Below are 15,889 nucleotides of genomic sequence, written 5' to 3' on the forward strand. Positions count from 1 at the left end.
TAATACAAAGTATGCCCCCTAATTCAAGCAATCAATAATTATATCAATCTGATCTCCAGTGCATATATAGCATTTCAATTTTCCCTAATGTTTAAATTAGGTATTAATTAACAGAGTTAGAGTGAGAAATTAAATTGAAATACTTCTTGTACATTAAAGACTGGATTAACACAATTAAACATTAAAAAATAAAAAATCTGAATATTTGAACTAGGTTTTTTTTTTTTTTAAATGAACAAGGATGTAACAAGATAAAATTCATTTATTGTGAAAATGCTATATCATTCTTCTTCACTTGATTTGCCTGGGAATCAGATAGTAGGGTGTATAATTGATTTCAATAAATCATGATTATGCCCATTTCCAATCAATTTCAGTGTAGGCATCAAAGCATCTCAACCTCAAAGAAACACAAGGCTCATCCCCAACAACAAATATATGACTATCTCCCAACCAAAAAAAAAAAAAAATTCCAATAATAAGTTAAATATGATCAAATATCATCTCAAATAACTCAAAACCTCAAACCAATAAACCCAAAACTGTTGGTCTCAAAGCAAGAATAAAAAATCCTACAACAAAGAGGCCCAAAACTACGATGATAACAAGAACCCCAACGTCGCAAAAATTAACGGTAGCGCCGAAGAGAGAGTGTGTTGTTCCTCTTCCAGGTAGCCCTTCGCGATGGTCGTGCCTTGTGGTGCAAATGTCCCTTTCCACGAAGACCCCTGTATTTCTTCCCAGCCGAGGTGAGTCCTCGAAGCTCTCTGTGCTTGTGAACAGGGTTGCAGATCCAGTTGATCCTCGGGTCATTACGGATTGCATTGTGGGCAGGATCAACCAAGATTACCTCAAAGTATTTGTAAGTAGAATCCTGAAAGAATAAATGGCGAGAATTACAAATGCCAACTTCCGGACAATATCTCTTTAGCAGCTCAAACGACATTCCTGGACCAAATCCAGCAATTGGCACATGTTTCTTAGCAAGGACAAGCCCAACCTATCACAAATACTTCTAAAAGGGAGTCATCTCTGTATCGTACCTATATAAGTTATTGATACTCCACGGATACTCACGGATACTCACGAATACGTATCCGATACTTCCTAAACCTAATTAATTTTTTAAAATTTTGAGAAGTATCGGATACTTTTTAGATACTCTATATCACATTTCCGAACTATTATAAAGTTGATATTGTAATAATTTTTGCATAGTATTAGAGTACAAACAAATGTTAGGATAAATACAATAACAGCTTTTTAATACTTAGTTTTAAGAAAATAGTGAGAGATTGTATTATCAAACTGTTTCAAAATTTATTAAATTGACATGTCCTTAATGCATCATACAATGTGTCTCATATCCATATTATCCATACCTTACGGAAAACAAAGATAAATAAAAAAAAAAACAAAACAATACTAAATTGGATTTCAACTATCAAACTTGTGTACAATACTTTTGAATATAACACTTCTAAGTGTGAAAGGGAAAAGCACAACAATATAAATAGTTTAGAAATATAAATATATATATAAAAAAAAAGAGTAAACTGACTATTGGCTTTTAAATTAGGATCTAATTCCTAATAATTGTTTCTCACCTTTCTTGGGGTTATGTATAATACAATACCTTTTTTTTAAAATTAAGATCTGCTTTTGGGTGAATATAATTAAGGTATCTTGGTCGTACCAATATCTTCTTTTTTTTCCCTAGGTTTTGTCACATCGTATCTATACCTTGAAACTGTGTCCATGCTTTATAGGTATAGAAACATATACCTCAAACCAATAATTAGGCATTCTATCAAAACAAGGTTAACGAATCCAAAAACCACAAGATGATGTCAGAAGGTCCAAAAATATCCCATTATAATAGTTTTGCCAATACATCTCATGGTAAAACAATTTTCTTGTCGCTATCTTCATTTGCTTCTTTTCTTTTTTGATAAATATATTCATTTGCGTGTTATTAGTATATATAATAAACGGCTTATGGTGGTCTGAACAAGAAAACTGTACATTTCCATAAGAAAAATTCGCATGAAAAATTCGCACAGCGTGAGATGTTAAAATGTGAGATGAAAGCATATGTAATTCATACTAACCTCATTGATCCAGTATGAGTTAAGAACCTTGAGACCACCTAATTTCCGACCAGCACGTTCCTCTGCAACTGAGCGCTTGCTGCGTTGGAATTTCAGCTGAGTAACACCTTGATTTGTGGGTTTACCATATACAATTCCCTTAGGAACTGGTCTCTTCCGTCCACCACGTCTTACACGGACACGATAGATGACATAACCCTAAACAAATAATTACTTCAGTCACCAACAAGGTTGTTAAAATCGGGATCCTAAGTAGGCTCGGTGAGAGGGTCTGGTGGATTGGATCGAGGATCGTAAGATCCTACTTTCTATTAGAAAAAAAGATAAAAATAATAATTAAAATGATACATATTAAAAATAAGGTGAAAAATCATAAAATCTACGATTCTACTTGCGATCCTACCTACGATCCTATACGATCCCATACGATCCTACACGATCCTACTTGCGATCCTGTTATAACATCGATCCTACAACGATCTGGATCGTTTTGGCAAAGTAGGATCATAGGATCGTACGATCGTACGATCCGGATTGCGATTTTAACGACCATGGTCACCAAGCATAAAAACACAAGCAAGAAAAATATTCAAACACCAGAAAAAGAATGCAAAAATAGCACCTGTAGTATCCTCACTACTCATCACATATAAGACTAGAAAATGCCCACCCCTCTTTTTTCCCCAAACAAAAAATGGGGTTAAAAATGGAAAGAGAAGAAAACAGAAACTTTAGACCATCTATGCATGTTTAATGTTGTGTACAACTAGCATAAATTTTTAGCATGAATTTGTTGAACATCCAATTTTTTAATCAGAACAGAAAATTCCAGAATGTCTATTATTAGACACCGCTCAAAACTAGTTAATTGCTTATCATATCAAAACAAAACCAAGCAGACACATTGATTGTGAAAACATTAAGTTCATTCAGTTAAAATCACAATCAATCAAACCCCACATTTGAGAAGTGGCAATCATATGAAATCTCTTGTGGCCAATGAAAAACTTGATTATAAGAAATGAAGTAAACCATACTTCACAGGATAGCTTATCTACCAAAAGCAGCCATTAAACTTATAATTCCCACATATGTCCTACATGTTTGCCTCGCAAATTTATTTGGGTGGGGGGTGGGGGGAGGGGAATGAGCAAACCTGTGCCACTTTAGTAATTCTAAGGCATAAAAAAAAAAAAAAACAAAACAAAACAAAAGAGCAAGACATAGGTCAATCATGTCCACATTCACTAAAGGTGAAGGAATCAGAATCAATCAGAAACAAACCAGAAAAATTACCAATCTGTTCACAGGAACAAGCAATGAACAAAAAAACCACAAAATTGGGAGAAAAAAAAAGAAGGTAAAAAGAGAAGACAACACCAAGTAGAAGTGAACATCAAACACACATCATATACCTGCTTGGCCTTGTAACCCAAACGGCGAGCTTTATCAGGGCGAGTAGGGTGTGTGACGCGCACAATGGAAGGAAGCTGGCGATATTCCCAGCACCTCACCCTCAGCAAAAACCTCATCACATCCGATTGCTTCTTCCTCCAGAGCTCCGACACATAAGTGTAAGCCCCTAACATTATTCCCGTATAGAAACACAAAACTCACATATCAGAAGTCAGTACCCCATTTCTAAATGCATTTTTGTGCTCACATATGTGTTTGTATGCGTATCACCATAAATAATGCTAATACTCAGAACCAATGAGAAAACCTAGTATGAATCAAAATTCAATTTAGGATGAACAGCTCCTAGTCATACCAGTCTATAATAATTACAAACACAGACGCGTACTAACATACAAATGTCCAGGCATCGCCAACCCTAGACTCAAACCTATATCAAATTTAAATTTTGGTAAAAACCACTCAAAAACCTCTCCACTCCTTGACTCAAACTTATATCAAATTTGAATTTTACCTTCTTTTTTTTTTTTTCTTTTTTTTACGGGACACTCAAATGTTTACTCAAAGTTTTCAAAATCATTTTGTAGCTTTCAAATTTACAACTCTGCCATAACTTCAGCTTTTGCTAAAATTAATGTTTAAGACTGAGTTTATCCATTGAAGTGCTTCATATCAAATTAAGGTTTTACTCAAATTTCATTGAGTAAAAATTTGTTTAAGTGCTGGAGATGACCTAATAATCAATCATTAACAAGAGCCAAAACAACTCATTATCTCACAAAACTCAAAGCAAAATTCATTAACAATGGTGTGAGAATAACCCCATATCCCAAATTCTGAAAAATGACATCATATTAAAAGACCCATCAATCAAACTAACAAAAAAAGAGAAACGGGAAATGAAACAGTACATTATCTTGAATCATAATCAGCGAAAACTAGGGTTTAGATTAATATTGAAAGAGAACTAACTAAATGTATCCAGAGATGAAAACAGATCGACAAATGCGTACCCATGGTTGTTCAGTTGGTGCTGCTGCTCCTGCGACGACAGTGAGATGAGATTGGGACGGAGAGAATTAGGGTTTTAGAATGCAGTGTATATATATGCGTCTGTTTAATTGACCAAAATGACCCGAATGTTAAACGGGTTTTATGCGAATTGCCACTACAAAATGGGCAATACGATAGCCGTTTGATTTTGAAAAAAAAAAAAAAAAACACCCAAATTTACGGGCCTAGAAAATTCTGGGTGTGATGTGTATACGGTGGAGATTGAATTGATTGAGTATGAGTTTAAATATAAAATGAATTTAAGTCATAAATTGATATTTTTAGATAAATTTGAAGTAATTTTTTTTGAAATTGTAGTATTACTGTTTTGAATATGAGCTGGCCCTTTGGCTAAAAATAAAGGAGCGGGATTGTATTCACTCCTTCATCGGATTAGACAGTCTAATTTGGCTTATTAGGCCGGTTTTTGGGCCCCACTTCGATGATCTAACTTGTTCACGTATTAAAATTTGTCAAGTACATTATTCTTGTAAAAAATTAAGTGGATTGGGTAATAGAAACATGTGTTTAGATCAATTTTATATGAACATTTTATTTTTTTACCATATATTTTTGTTTACAAAATTGATCCGAACACGTGGTTTCCGTTATCTAATCAACTTATTTTTTGCAAAATGATTGTACTCGACGAACTTTAAAATATAAACGGTTTGCATCATTAAAACAGAGCCCAAAAGTGGGCCCATTAGGTCAAATAGCACCTTCAAAAAAGGATTGGGGTGAAACCGGTCCCAAAAACAAAATTAATAAATTATAAATACACCCCTTGAAGGAGGTTTGTTTAAAATATTAATTGTCCTTTATAATTTTGAAAATTATATTATGTTTCTTGAAGTTTTAAATTTTATAAAACTATCAAGTCAATTAATAATTTTTAATAATGTTATAAATATATTTCAATTAAAAAAGTTGGTAACTTTATTATTGTATAGGAAAGCAGTTAACAATTTCATTCTTTCAGTTAATTTTGTTAAATAAAAAATATGACAGGGGAATATTTGTAATTCTTCAAACTGCATAAAACAATTCGTATTTTAAACAAATTTCAAAAATATATTTGTAATTTGTCCAAGTATAAAATATGTATAAATTCATGTTTAAGTATAAATTTAAATAAATATTTTACTAATGGTAAAGTGGTGGTAAATTTTAGATCTACAAAATAGTCTTAAAATTTTTGATTAAATATTTGATTCCCCTTCATTTATTAGGCTTAGTTTGCTTAGAATGAAATATGTAGAAAGTGATAGAAAGAGAATTTTTTTTTTTTTTTTTTTAACTTCTATAAATTTATTTAGCTTGAAAGTGATAGAATGTATAAGAAAATTAATTTTCTTGTACAACTTAAATTAGTATTGTAACTAATTTTTTATTTCTTGCAAAAAACACAAGAAAAATTGAATGTATGAGTATCCATAACTAAATTTTTAAATTTTTCTATATTTTCTTACAAAATTTTCATCTTAATCAAATGCTTGAGAGAAAATATATTTTCTTTTCTATTTCTTTTCTTTCACTTTATTTTTTTTTACTTTCACTTTCTACTAAATTTTCTTTTTAATCAAACTGAGCCTAAAAATATGAGTAAAATTTGGATGAGATTTGTCAATCTCTTTTTAATGGCTGTTTATTATTGTTGTTGTTATCGTCGGTTTTTTTTTTTTTTTTTTTGCTTTTTAAAATCTAAAAAAAGCCTATGTGCTTGGTAATTATTAAAAAAAAAAATGTTGCTTGCTGGGTTTTTTCATACTTGTTTTTCTATGATTTAGCCTTTTCCAAGCAAGCTTTTGGTTTTTTATTTTTACCCAAATTTAAATGTGATTATTTTCTCTTTCTCTCTCTCTCGTCTTTTTATTTTTATTTTTATATCATATGCCACATTACTAAGTGGGCACATGACTCTGTAAAAAATTGATGTCGAATAATCTTTTTTTCAGACCAAGGGATTGCCTTTGTAAATGAGATACTATTTTAATAGGTATGATGCTTAACTCTTACCGTTACTTTATGTAATTTCCCTTACCTAATTTCTCTCTTATCAATTGTTTTAAAAATGAATAAATAAAATTTATTTTAAAAAGAAAAGGCCAGAGAGAGCAGAGAAAGAAATTGCAATTCACAGACATCTCTTCTTATTAGGCCTCTTTGCTTGAAGTTTATCCTCATTTTAATCTCCTAAGCTGTGCTAAAATGACTCACAGATTCTGAGTACTGACGCCTCCAAAATACCCCAGAATTGGGATGAGAAACGTAAGGTACAAGAGTGACAAGAAAGCAGGCTATTGAGTACATTCTAAATCATATACACAATAAAAGAAACTCCAGTGATTTATAAGGTGGTAATTAATCTACCTCAACTTCTATCTCCTTCAATATTTCTCAACGAATATTGAATCCCAAGAGTGTTCATGCACATAAACAGATCAATCTTAGATGCTAACAAGTCAGCAATGTCAGTTAATCTGGCTACAATTTTACATAAAAATCTTTACTCAATATACAACCCTACGACATCCATCATGCTGGCAGTTCTACCACAACTATATAAAGCATGTTCTTCAAATTGTAGGTAATCTTGTAAAGCACTACCCCAAGTCAATCAAATTGTCCAAGACGGAATCAATATCAGGAGTCACAACGGCCCGCTTACTTAGCTCTCCAACCACGCAACAGTCCTTATCGACAGTGTTAATTGCTACAGCATCTTGAGCACATGCACAACTTAAACCAGGTGAGACCTGTAAATCATTTTAGTCACACTAGTAAGTTTAATTGTAATCTCAATAAATTCCCCCTTAAGCTACTAAGTTGTGAAGACGAAGGAAAACATACTTCTAATCTCAATAAATTATCTCTTAAGCTCCTATATTGATGCACATGTTGTATGCTTCCTCAAAGCAATAAATTTTAATTTCTTTGTTCTTGGGGGTTTTGATTTCATGTTTGAATTATGTGGGAAAATAGTTCTTGAATTTGAGTGACATCATAGATGGTTCTTCTGATTTTGTCTATCTAATCCCTAAATTACAAAAGTAAGTTTCAATGCAAGGATGCAATATGACTCACATCATATATGACTTCTCCTAACTTCCACTTGATCGCTCCACTCTTGTAAACCAGCATCTTGCCCATGTATCCCCCATTCAATTCCTCCAAACCACAACACCACGTTGAAGCATTCCCCGTACCCAATGGCATAGAGCTGCCAGCTGTCACTTTCCCCTTTGCAGCAGATGAAGCACCAGTATCCGCTAATGATATTGATCCGTCAGCTATCGCTTTCCCCTTTGCATCGGCTGATGCACCTTTGCTAACTAATGCTTTTGAACTGTCGGTTCTCTCTTTCCCATATACACTAGCTGATCGCTTAACTAGGGGAAGATTTGCAGGAATTTGAAGAAATATCATCTGTGGTTTGTCATTTTCCTCCTGTCCATAATTAAGCACAACATTTCAAGCAATTGATACTAACAAATTTGTCATTTGGGTAAAAATTTTGACATTATTTGAAGGTTTCTTTTATCAGATAACAAACCAGCAGGCCAAGCTCCAAAGCAGGGTTTATAGTTTTTTCATCATATTCCAAGTTCATCACATCATGCCCAAATTCTGCTTCATCAAGAAGTTCTAAATCCAAAACCAAAAAAGATGTATTAAACATCACAAAGTGAAATGAAAAACACTGGCAAATAATCATTATGCTACATTACACCATTATCTTTTAAAGCTTTAAAGCTCACCTCCGACTAATGAACGTTTGGGGGATGATTCCATTATATAATGACCTTTCCATTTTATTTTAGTGATTATTATTGTTATTTCTGTTATTATTACATTTATTCATCTATTTTTGCAAATCCCAATTCTGAAGGATGAGTTCGTGCATTCGAATTTTACAGAAAAGTTGTAAGAGTTTCACTCCTATATGTATCAAAACACCCCAAGTGGCAAGAAACCGTGAAAGAACAAGAGTGGCTACTATTGAGATGCATCTAAAAACGAACCTGGGTCTCCTGAATAAGGCCTCCTCAGAGGAAGAGAAATAGGATAGTTAGTGTGGTGGAAATCCTGCATGTCCATCAAGAAAACAAATGTTCATTGCATGAGAGAGAGAGAGAGAGAGAGAGAGAGAGATGCATAATCCAGATTTCTCACCCAAGGTTCTCTGTAGTCTTTCTGTTTCTTTTGATAGAATGCATCCGCAGCATTTACAGAACTTCCAGTGTTTCCATCTGGTTTAGCAGTTGAAGGCAAAGAAAAGTGGATTTGCTCATCATCATCATCAACAGCAGAATCTTTCAAACCTGAACCATTGATTTTACCACTATTCCCTTCCCCAGGTATGCCATATGTCCTTATGGAAGTTGATGATGCACCTCCATGAGCAAATGCAACTTGCACTGAAGCTGCAAGTTTGAATCCAAACATGTGAGCTTATCTGTACTCTATGACTGTAAAAAATTATGTTACTCGAGTTTGGGTCATAATCGACTTCATTGAAGCTCATTTGAGATTCACTCAAAAGATAATCAAGCCAAGATTGAACACATTTCAAACCTCATTAAGTTTAAATAACCTATTACTTAGCTCAACTCGACTCATCTATAGCCTTGGTTGGAAGTGAAAATAGTTGGGAACTTGTTACTTTCATTTCCTTACTCGAAATAGAGAAGTTTGAGTTACTCCAGTGAAGCTACATTAATATTTAACATTTATGGCTTCATTACAAGAAACTCGTGCCCATTCTTAGAAATGTCATGTTCCACACCCAGTGGCAACCTAATCTTTTTGGAGGCCTTGGACTAAACATCAAAATGAAGCCCCATCTAAGTAAGCCTTTGAAAAGTTAGGGCCTTCAAACAATAAGATTATTTTGAAATTTTCTTGAGGGCCTTAACCTAAGTAGCCTAATGGTTGAGTCACCTCTGTCCACACCGAGTACAAGTTAAATTGAAATTAGGAAATAGATTATTGTTGATGTGAAGGCTAAATTGAGACAGAAACAGTAGAAAAGAACAAGTAGACCTCTGAAATTCCAATTCAACATATTATAAACTTCAGGACTCATCAAATGTTATTCCCAAAAGTCAATCACCAGTATGCACCTTTAACTTTTTTAGGTAACAGGTGCTAGTCCTTACTGTTAGATAAATTCTGCTTAATTATAGAGTTTAAATTAAACTCTTGTTGTTTGCAAACTCATTAAATTCGTAGTAACATTCATGTATATGCAACCAAGCATCTCGCATTATTATCATTGATATTCTATCAGGTTATGTGACTGGTTTCTGATTTTTTAAACTTATTTGTTACTGGATTGCATGCCACCTCAATGAGTTCAAGTTCTTCCCTTTTTGTCATACAAAATGACATAGTTAGTTTATACAAACAAGCAAGTCAGACAAAATTAACACTATAATCAAGCCATCAATTAATAAGTGCAATGTAACAAAAACTTACACTTCTTTTCAACTCTAGGTCCTCGTCTTCCAAGATGCTCCTGTACATGCAGAACCAACAATTCAATGATCTATTGAGAAACATATACAAATAAGGTGGTAAACTAAACCGGGGCTTGGCTACTAGGCCAACCCCTTACGCATGGTTTGGTTTATTGAAATGAGATTAAATGAAATAAAATGGTCATTCCTAGTTTTTTTTGGAATGATCATTCTCATATAATGGTGAATAAAGATTCCATTTTCAATGTATTTTTCATTATTTTTTTAGTCAATCAAATATGGGAAAGGATATTTTGATAGAATGATTATTTCATTTCAATTCATTCCAATAAACCAAACACTACTTTGGAGTAAATGCTTATGCTAAACTACAATGTTATTGATTTTTTAATTTATAAGATTTATTTTTTCTTTTATAAGATCTATTTTTTTATTTAATATATGAGTTTATTGAGCGAGTTGAGATTGGAATAAAGTTACAGCCTTGAGATAGGTTTTTAAGCCCCATGTGAAGTCGGCCTGATCCTGGTCTTTACATATATAGACTGAACCCAAGTTGTCCACTTCCATATGCATCAAAGGCCACAACTTCACAATCTACCAATAGACTAACACAATTGACCCCACTTTTATCATTTTTTTTTTCTTGGGGGAGCATATAACACACTTTGATATACAAATTAAAAAGCTCATACGTAGATGCTATAAGGGCTCATTTTTAAGCCATTTTTTAGGGCTAAACTAATAAGATGTTTGTGTTATCAAAAAATTTTACTTTAAATTTTAATTTTTAATTTTTATAGATTAAATTTTTTTATTAAAAAAAAGAGTGAACATAGATCGAGCCAGACCTATAGTAGAAAAAACAAAAAAATCTCATGTCCAAAATTTGGCAGACTTGATAGCAGGCTTTAAAAATTTATCCCCAGCTCGACCTTTGATACACTTGGTTATCAATTTTAAACTCCGAAAAATGCGAGTTGAGCTAAAAGCCAATATCCATAACATTACTATAAAAAAAAAAAAAAATTAAAATAATAATAATTGTTTGCTCGGTTAGAGTTTTTTAAAAATACTTTTTAGAAAATTTTATTTTTTTGTTTTTCGTATTTTTTTTTATTTTTACTGAATTTTTTTAATTTTTTAGACATACCCAACATAAATATACCTAAAAAGTAAAAAATTTGTGAAAAAAAACCTTTTAAAATTTCACTAAATATCAAAAATACAAAAAAAAGCGAAGAGAATTCAATACATTTTTTTGTATTTTTATGTATTTATTAATTTTTTAAAATATTTTTTTACAAATTTTTTACTTTTTAGATACATCTAAGTAAAGTGCATCTAAAAAAGTAAAAAAAATGTTTAAAATTTTAAAAATATTCACTAAAAACAAAAAAATACAAAAACTGAAAAACTTAATTCAAAAAACTCAAACCAAACACACTAAATAAAATTAATTGAAAATTTTATAATTAAAAAGTGTAGCCAAATGAGGACAGAGTCGAGTCTTCTAAATATTACTTCATAATCACACCTGCATGTATATACATTGATGTTATATATCTCCATATATAGGAACCGCTTAACTGCTTGAGGTTCGTCTTTTTTTTTTTTTTTTTTTTTTTACAATTTTATCCTTTTATTTTGAATAATTTACTAATAGTGACCTATATGTTGAGTGAAGGTTTTTTTATAATTACGCAAACATTCTTGATCAATTATGCAACAAATTTTTTCGTCATTATGTGAACATTCTTGATCAATCATGAAATAAGTTTTTTTGTAATTACGCAAACATTCTTGGTCAATTATGAAATATAAATCTTTTATTTTTTAATAAATTACAAATATACCCATAAGGTTTGTTTAAAGTAATAATTGGTCCTATAATACTAGAAATTACAACTACCATTTTTTATAAATTTTCATTTAACACAATACTAGGGAACAAAAAAAAAAAAAAAAAATTCTCTTGCACAATAATAAATTATCAAAATTGTTTATTGAAAATTATTTATCATATCATTAAAATCTATTAATTGACTTAATGATTTATTTATTAACAAAATGGTTAACTGAAAAATATTTTTCATATCCTTACAAATTATTAATTTACTTAATGATTTACTTATTAATAAAATTGGTCATTCGTTATGCAAGTATAATTTATGTATTAATAAAATTAGGTATTTATATATATATATAGATATTCATTCTTTTGCTTATTTATTAGTTCAGTAAATTATCTTAGTAGCTTTTTTTAGATAGAAGAATTATCTTAGTATTTGTTTTATATTTATTTATTGAGAAAAGTTACATACCATAAATTTGAAAGAAATGTTAAAAATTTATAAATTCTCCCAAAATGGTATGGTAATAAAATTAGAGTTTACATCATTGATTATATAACAAATCAAAAAATAATACATACTGTACGACATAATTCTATTATATATCTAATAAATTTTTTTATTCAATTTTATATAACAATATTTTAATTTTAAAAAAATTATCAAAATCAAAACTTAAATATATTAGCACGGACCGTCCTAAACTAGTATAGAGAGAGAGAGAGAGAGAGAGTTACGTTGACTCGGCGGAGGAGGAGAGACGTGGCAGCTTCATCCTTATCGTTAGCATCATCACCATCATCGACTACTTCACTGCAAATAATAATTCAAAATAATAGAAATCAGAATGAAAGAAAAAAACACAAGTTTGTGAAGCAAAACAAAGTGAGAAAAATTCGAACAATTGAATACGTTTTGGGTTCAGTCGGCTTTGTCTTCTTCCGAGGAGGACCTTTCGGTGCAAACCTAACCTGCATACAACAACAATTTCATGAATAGTTCGAAAATAATAAAAATCAAATTCAAGTGAAATCTCAGAGCAAATAAATGAAGAAACAAATGACAAAGAACCTTTCTGGGATTCGAAGGGGGCTGATCTGAATCCATGAAATCTTCAATGGTATATATATGTTGATGATGAGTAGGATTTGAAATTCGATTCGAAGTCTTGGTAGTGTAATCAGAGTTGAAAATAATCAAAAGATCTGTGAACGATCTGCAAAAAGTTTTTCTACAGAAGATGAATAACACCAGAGAAAAACGAAAGAGATCGCGATTCGAACCCTAGATCGAAAAACCAAAAAAGAGGCTCTTTACCACCGTACCACGACAAATCTTTTATTGACCCTCTCATAATAAATATTATATATATTATATATGTTTTGGATTTTAACCCTTTTTTATTCAACACATAATTACATACCCTTTTTTATTCAACACATAATTACATATTAATGATAATGATAAACATTATAAGTATAAAAATGTTAAATTATAAACTTTTTCATGGTTGTGTAAATATTTTTTTGAAAACACACTGATGTGTGTAATTTTCTCAAAATGAAAACTATTTATTTTACCCATAAAACATGAGTTTTTTCTCTCCCTAAATATTCCCAAATCAAATTATTTATCTAAGTAACCTAGTTTTTAAATTATTTAACAATTTAACCGACTTTTTAAGAAACGTAAATTCAAAATGAGATTTCATATTGTCATGTTTCACTAGTTTGTAGACATGGATAATTTCATCTTGAAATTGTGATTTTAAAAAGCAAGTTAGTTTGAAAAATTAGTTGTTTTAAAAATAGTTCAATTTTTTGGAATATTCAAAAAAAAAAAAAAAAAAACTCCATAAAACATGTGTGAATAATGTGTGTGGTATGTGTTAAAATTTTTTTTTTTTCTTCTTTTGGATAAGATTTTAAATGATATGTCCATGAGAGTATGTGAATAGAACATGTTTTCTTTTGGCATAAATAGGACACTTCAGGTTGGCACATATAAAAAGTTGTTCTCTCCCCATTAGTGATATTCTTGAAATATTTGTTGGCTTTTTGGCTTTTCGAAGGGTGTTTTTGTGAATGTGAGCGTGCCAGTAAGGATCAATCAGTCCTTACAGAAATTGTGATTGCCAACCAATTATCAGACGATTGTGTTTTAGTTCTTTTCAGCCTCAATGAAGAGGACTTTTACTGGTGGCTTGATTTAGGAGAAGTTAATAGAAAATAACAGTAATATGAAGAACAATTGAAGTATTTCAAATGAACACTTACAATGGTCCGAACTCAGCCTCAGAGAGGTTTACAACAGCAATCTACTTGAATCTACTTGAAGCTACTCCTATGAATCGAAGTGCAGTGCTGGTATTTAAAGTGCAGGTATTTAAAGAACAGGTATTTAAAGACTGGAAATGTAAATGACTGGAAAAGAAAATATATGAAGTAAATGACTGGTTTGTATGATCTGAGTCCGTCCTTTTTCCTGGGGGCTGCTCTGCTATTTATACTCGTCACTGATGACCTTCGAACTGCACTTCGATCCGTCGAACTGCTCCTCCATGATCGCTGATCATGCTTCCTTAAAAGTAGCTCCATTACGCCATTACTGGCAGTTGAACTTCCCTCTTGTACTGGATTTGAATATGAGTAACCGTTGAAGACACGTCATCTTGCATCCCGTTATTTGATCTAGTGTTACTCAGATCATGTGAGGACCAATAGTTATTGCCACATGTACAATCAGGATTAAAGGCTTGAATAACCTTCCTTTATTACCCTTACTATGCCACGTGTCGAACTGCAACTGGCTTTTACAAAATATGTAGCCAACATTACCCCCCGCACTAATATACCCAATACTTGGTGATATTAGTGGATTGCAGTTTTCCCGCGCTTCCAGAACGTGTATGGAGTCCATATTCTGGAAACACAACCGTCATCCATTTGGAGATCATCTGCATTAACTCGTCGAACATCCCAATACCTTAGTATTCGAACAGGCTATGGCTGCATCAACTTCCCTTTCTATTGATCAAGCATATGAAGAGCCTTTGAGTGATGTTGTTCCCCCTCGAAAGAACCTCCACGCATTCATTAGCCACCTTTACCCGCCCTCCTATATTCAGGTAATGGAGGCTTTTGCAGGTTATAAACCTTTGGACTATGAACACATTGCCTTTAATCCTTTGGTTTACAAACTTACAGATACAAAGAGTTCTTCCCCTAAGCTCCCTTTGTATTCTGACCGAACTACCCTTGAGCCTTTGCTTCGACAAGTTGCAAATATGGATCTAGGAAACTCTTCTTCACAGACCTCTGCATGGGATGAAACTGTGACCTCTTTATCCTCTAGAGCTTCTGGCTGGACAAGCTGGTTCGCTCCTGAGACTTATGATCTAAGGGAGCGAATCAATCACCATTTTGTTGAGTTTACTGACCCCTTGGAGTTTCCCTCCTACGCTCGAAGCTCAGTGGTCTACCCTTACGTGCCCATTGACCTTCGACGTAGCTTGGAGGAGAATCTGCTTGTGGCTTGGTATACTTCTTCCATGCCTACGAAGATAATGCACCCTGCCCAGCGTCCAGAAGAAGCACAAGGGTACACCCCTTCATTTTTAGCCAAAAAGGCGAAGATTTGTTCTTCTAATTGGCTTGACTACATTAATGCCTTTGTTCCTTCTGCTCCCGTGCCATCTCCCATAATAGAAGCATCCACACCTTCTTCTGCATCTGCATCTTCTGAGATAGAAACACCTGCTCCTTCCCCTTCGTCTTCTGAAGCAGAGTCATCTTCTCCTTCTCCTCCTCCCATCCTTTCCTGGACAGAAAAACTAAGACTTGCCCTTCCAATGGACAAAGTCTTTCCACCTTACCAACCACCGTCACCCCCTTCTCCAGCCGAGCGAAAGCAAGCTCAACTTTTGCTCGCGGCTTTCTCCCATCTGCCCTTCAATGTTCTTGAGGATGACATT

At 32.6% G+C, this 15,889-nt stretch overlaps 2 protein-coding genes across 2 annotated transcripts; both read right to left on the reverse strand.

Annotated features, from left to right (window-relative positions):
* Positions 1 to 439: 439 nt before the first annotated feature.
* LOC114304713 (large ribosomal subunit protein eL15) lies at positions 440 to 4,927 on the reverse strand. The gene is made up of 4 exons (XM_028249872.2): positions 4,541 to 4,927; positions 3,527 to 3,693; positions 2,112 to 2,309; positions 440 to 874 (listed from the first exon to the last, which is right to left on the reverse strand). Exons 1-4 carry the CDS (start codon positions 4,542 to 4,544, stop codon positions 629 to 631), a joined length of 615 nt encoding a protein of 204 aa, XP_028105673.2. The 5' UTR covers positions 4,545 to 4,927; the 3' UTR covers positions 440 to 628.
* A 1,984-nt stretch (positions 4,928 to 6,911) lies between these two features.
* Positions 6,912 to 13,273, reverse strand: LOC114304722 (uncharacterized). Its single transcript, XM_028249878.2, has 9 exons — positions 12,988 to 13,273; positions 12,829 to 12,887; positions 12,654 to 12,729; positions 10,062 to 10,101; positions 8,757 to 9,007; positions 8,606 to 8,669; positions 8,137 to 8,228; positions 7,668 to 8,030; positions 6,912 to 7,339 (listed from the first exon to the last, which is right to left on the reverse strand). The coding sequence occupies exons 1-9, from the start codon at positions 13,021 to 13,023 to the stop codon at positions 7,187 to 7,189; spliced, it is 1,134 nt and encodes a 377-aa protein (XP_028105679.2). The 5' UTR covers positions 13,024 to 13,273; the 3' UTR covers positions 6,912 to 7,186.
* Positions 13,274 to 15,889: the final 2,616 nt, after the last annotated feature.

This window comes from Camellia sinensis, chromosome 8 (assembly GCF_055761805.1).
Source record: "Camellia sinensis isolate YWXY chromosome 8, ASM5576180v1, whole genome shotgun sequence".
In the NCBI taxonomy this organism is placed as follows: Eukaryota; Viridiplantae; Streptophyta; class Magnoliopsida; order Ericales; family Theaceae; genus Camellia; species Camellia sinensis.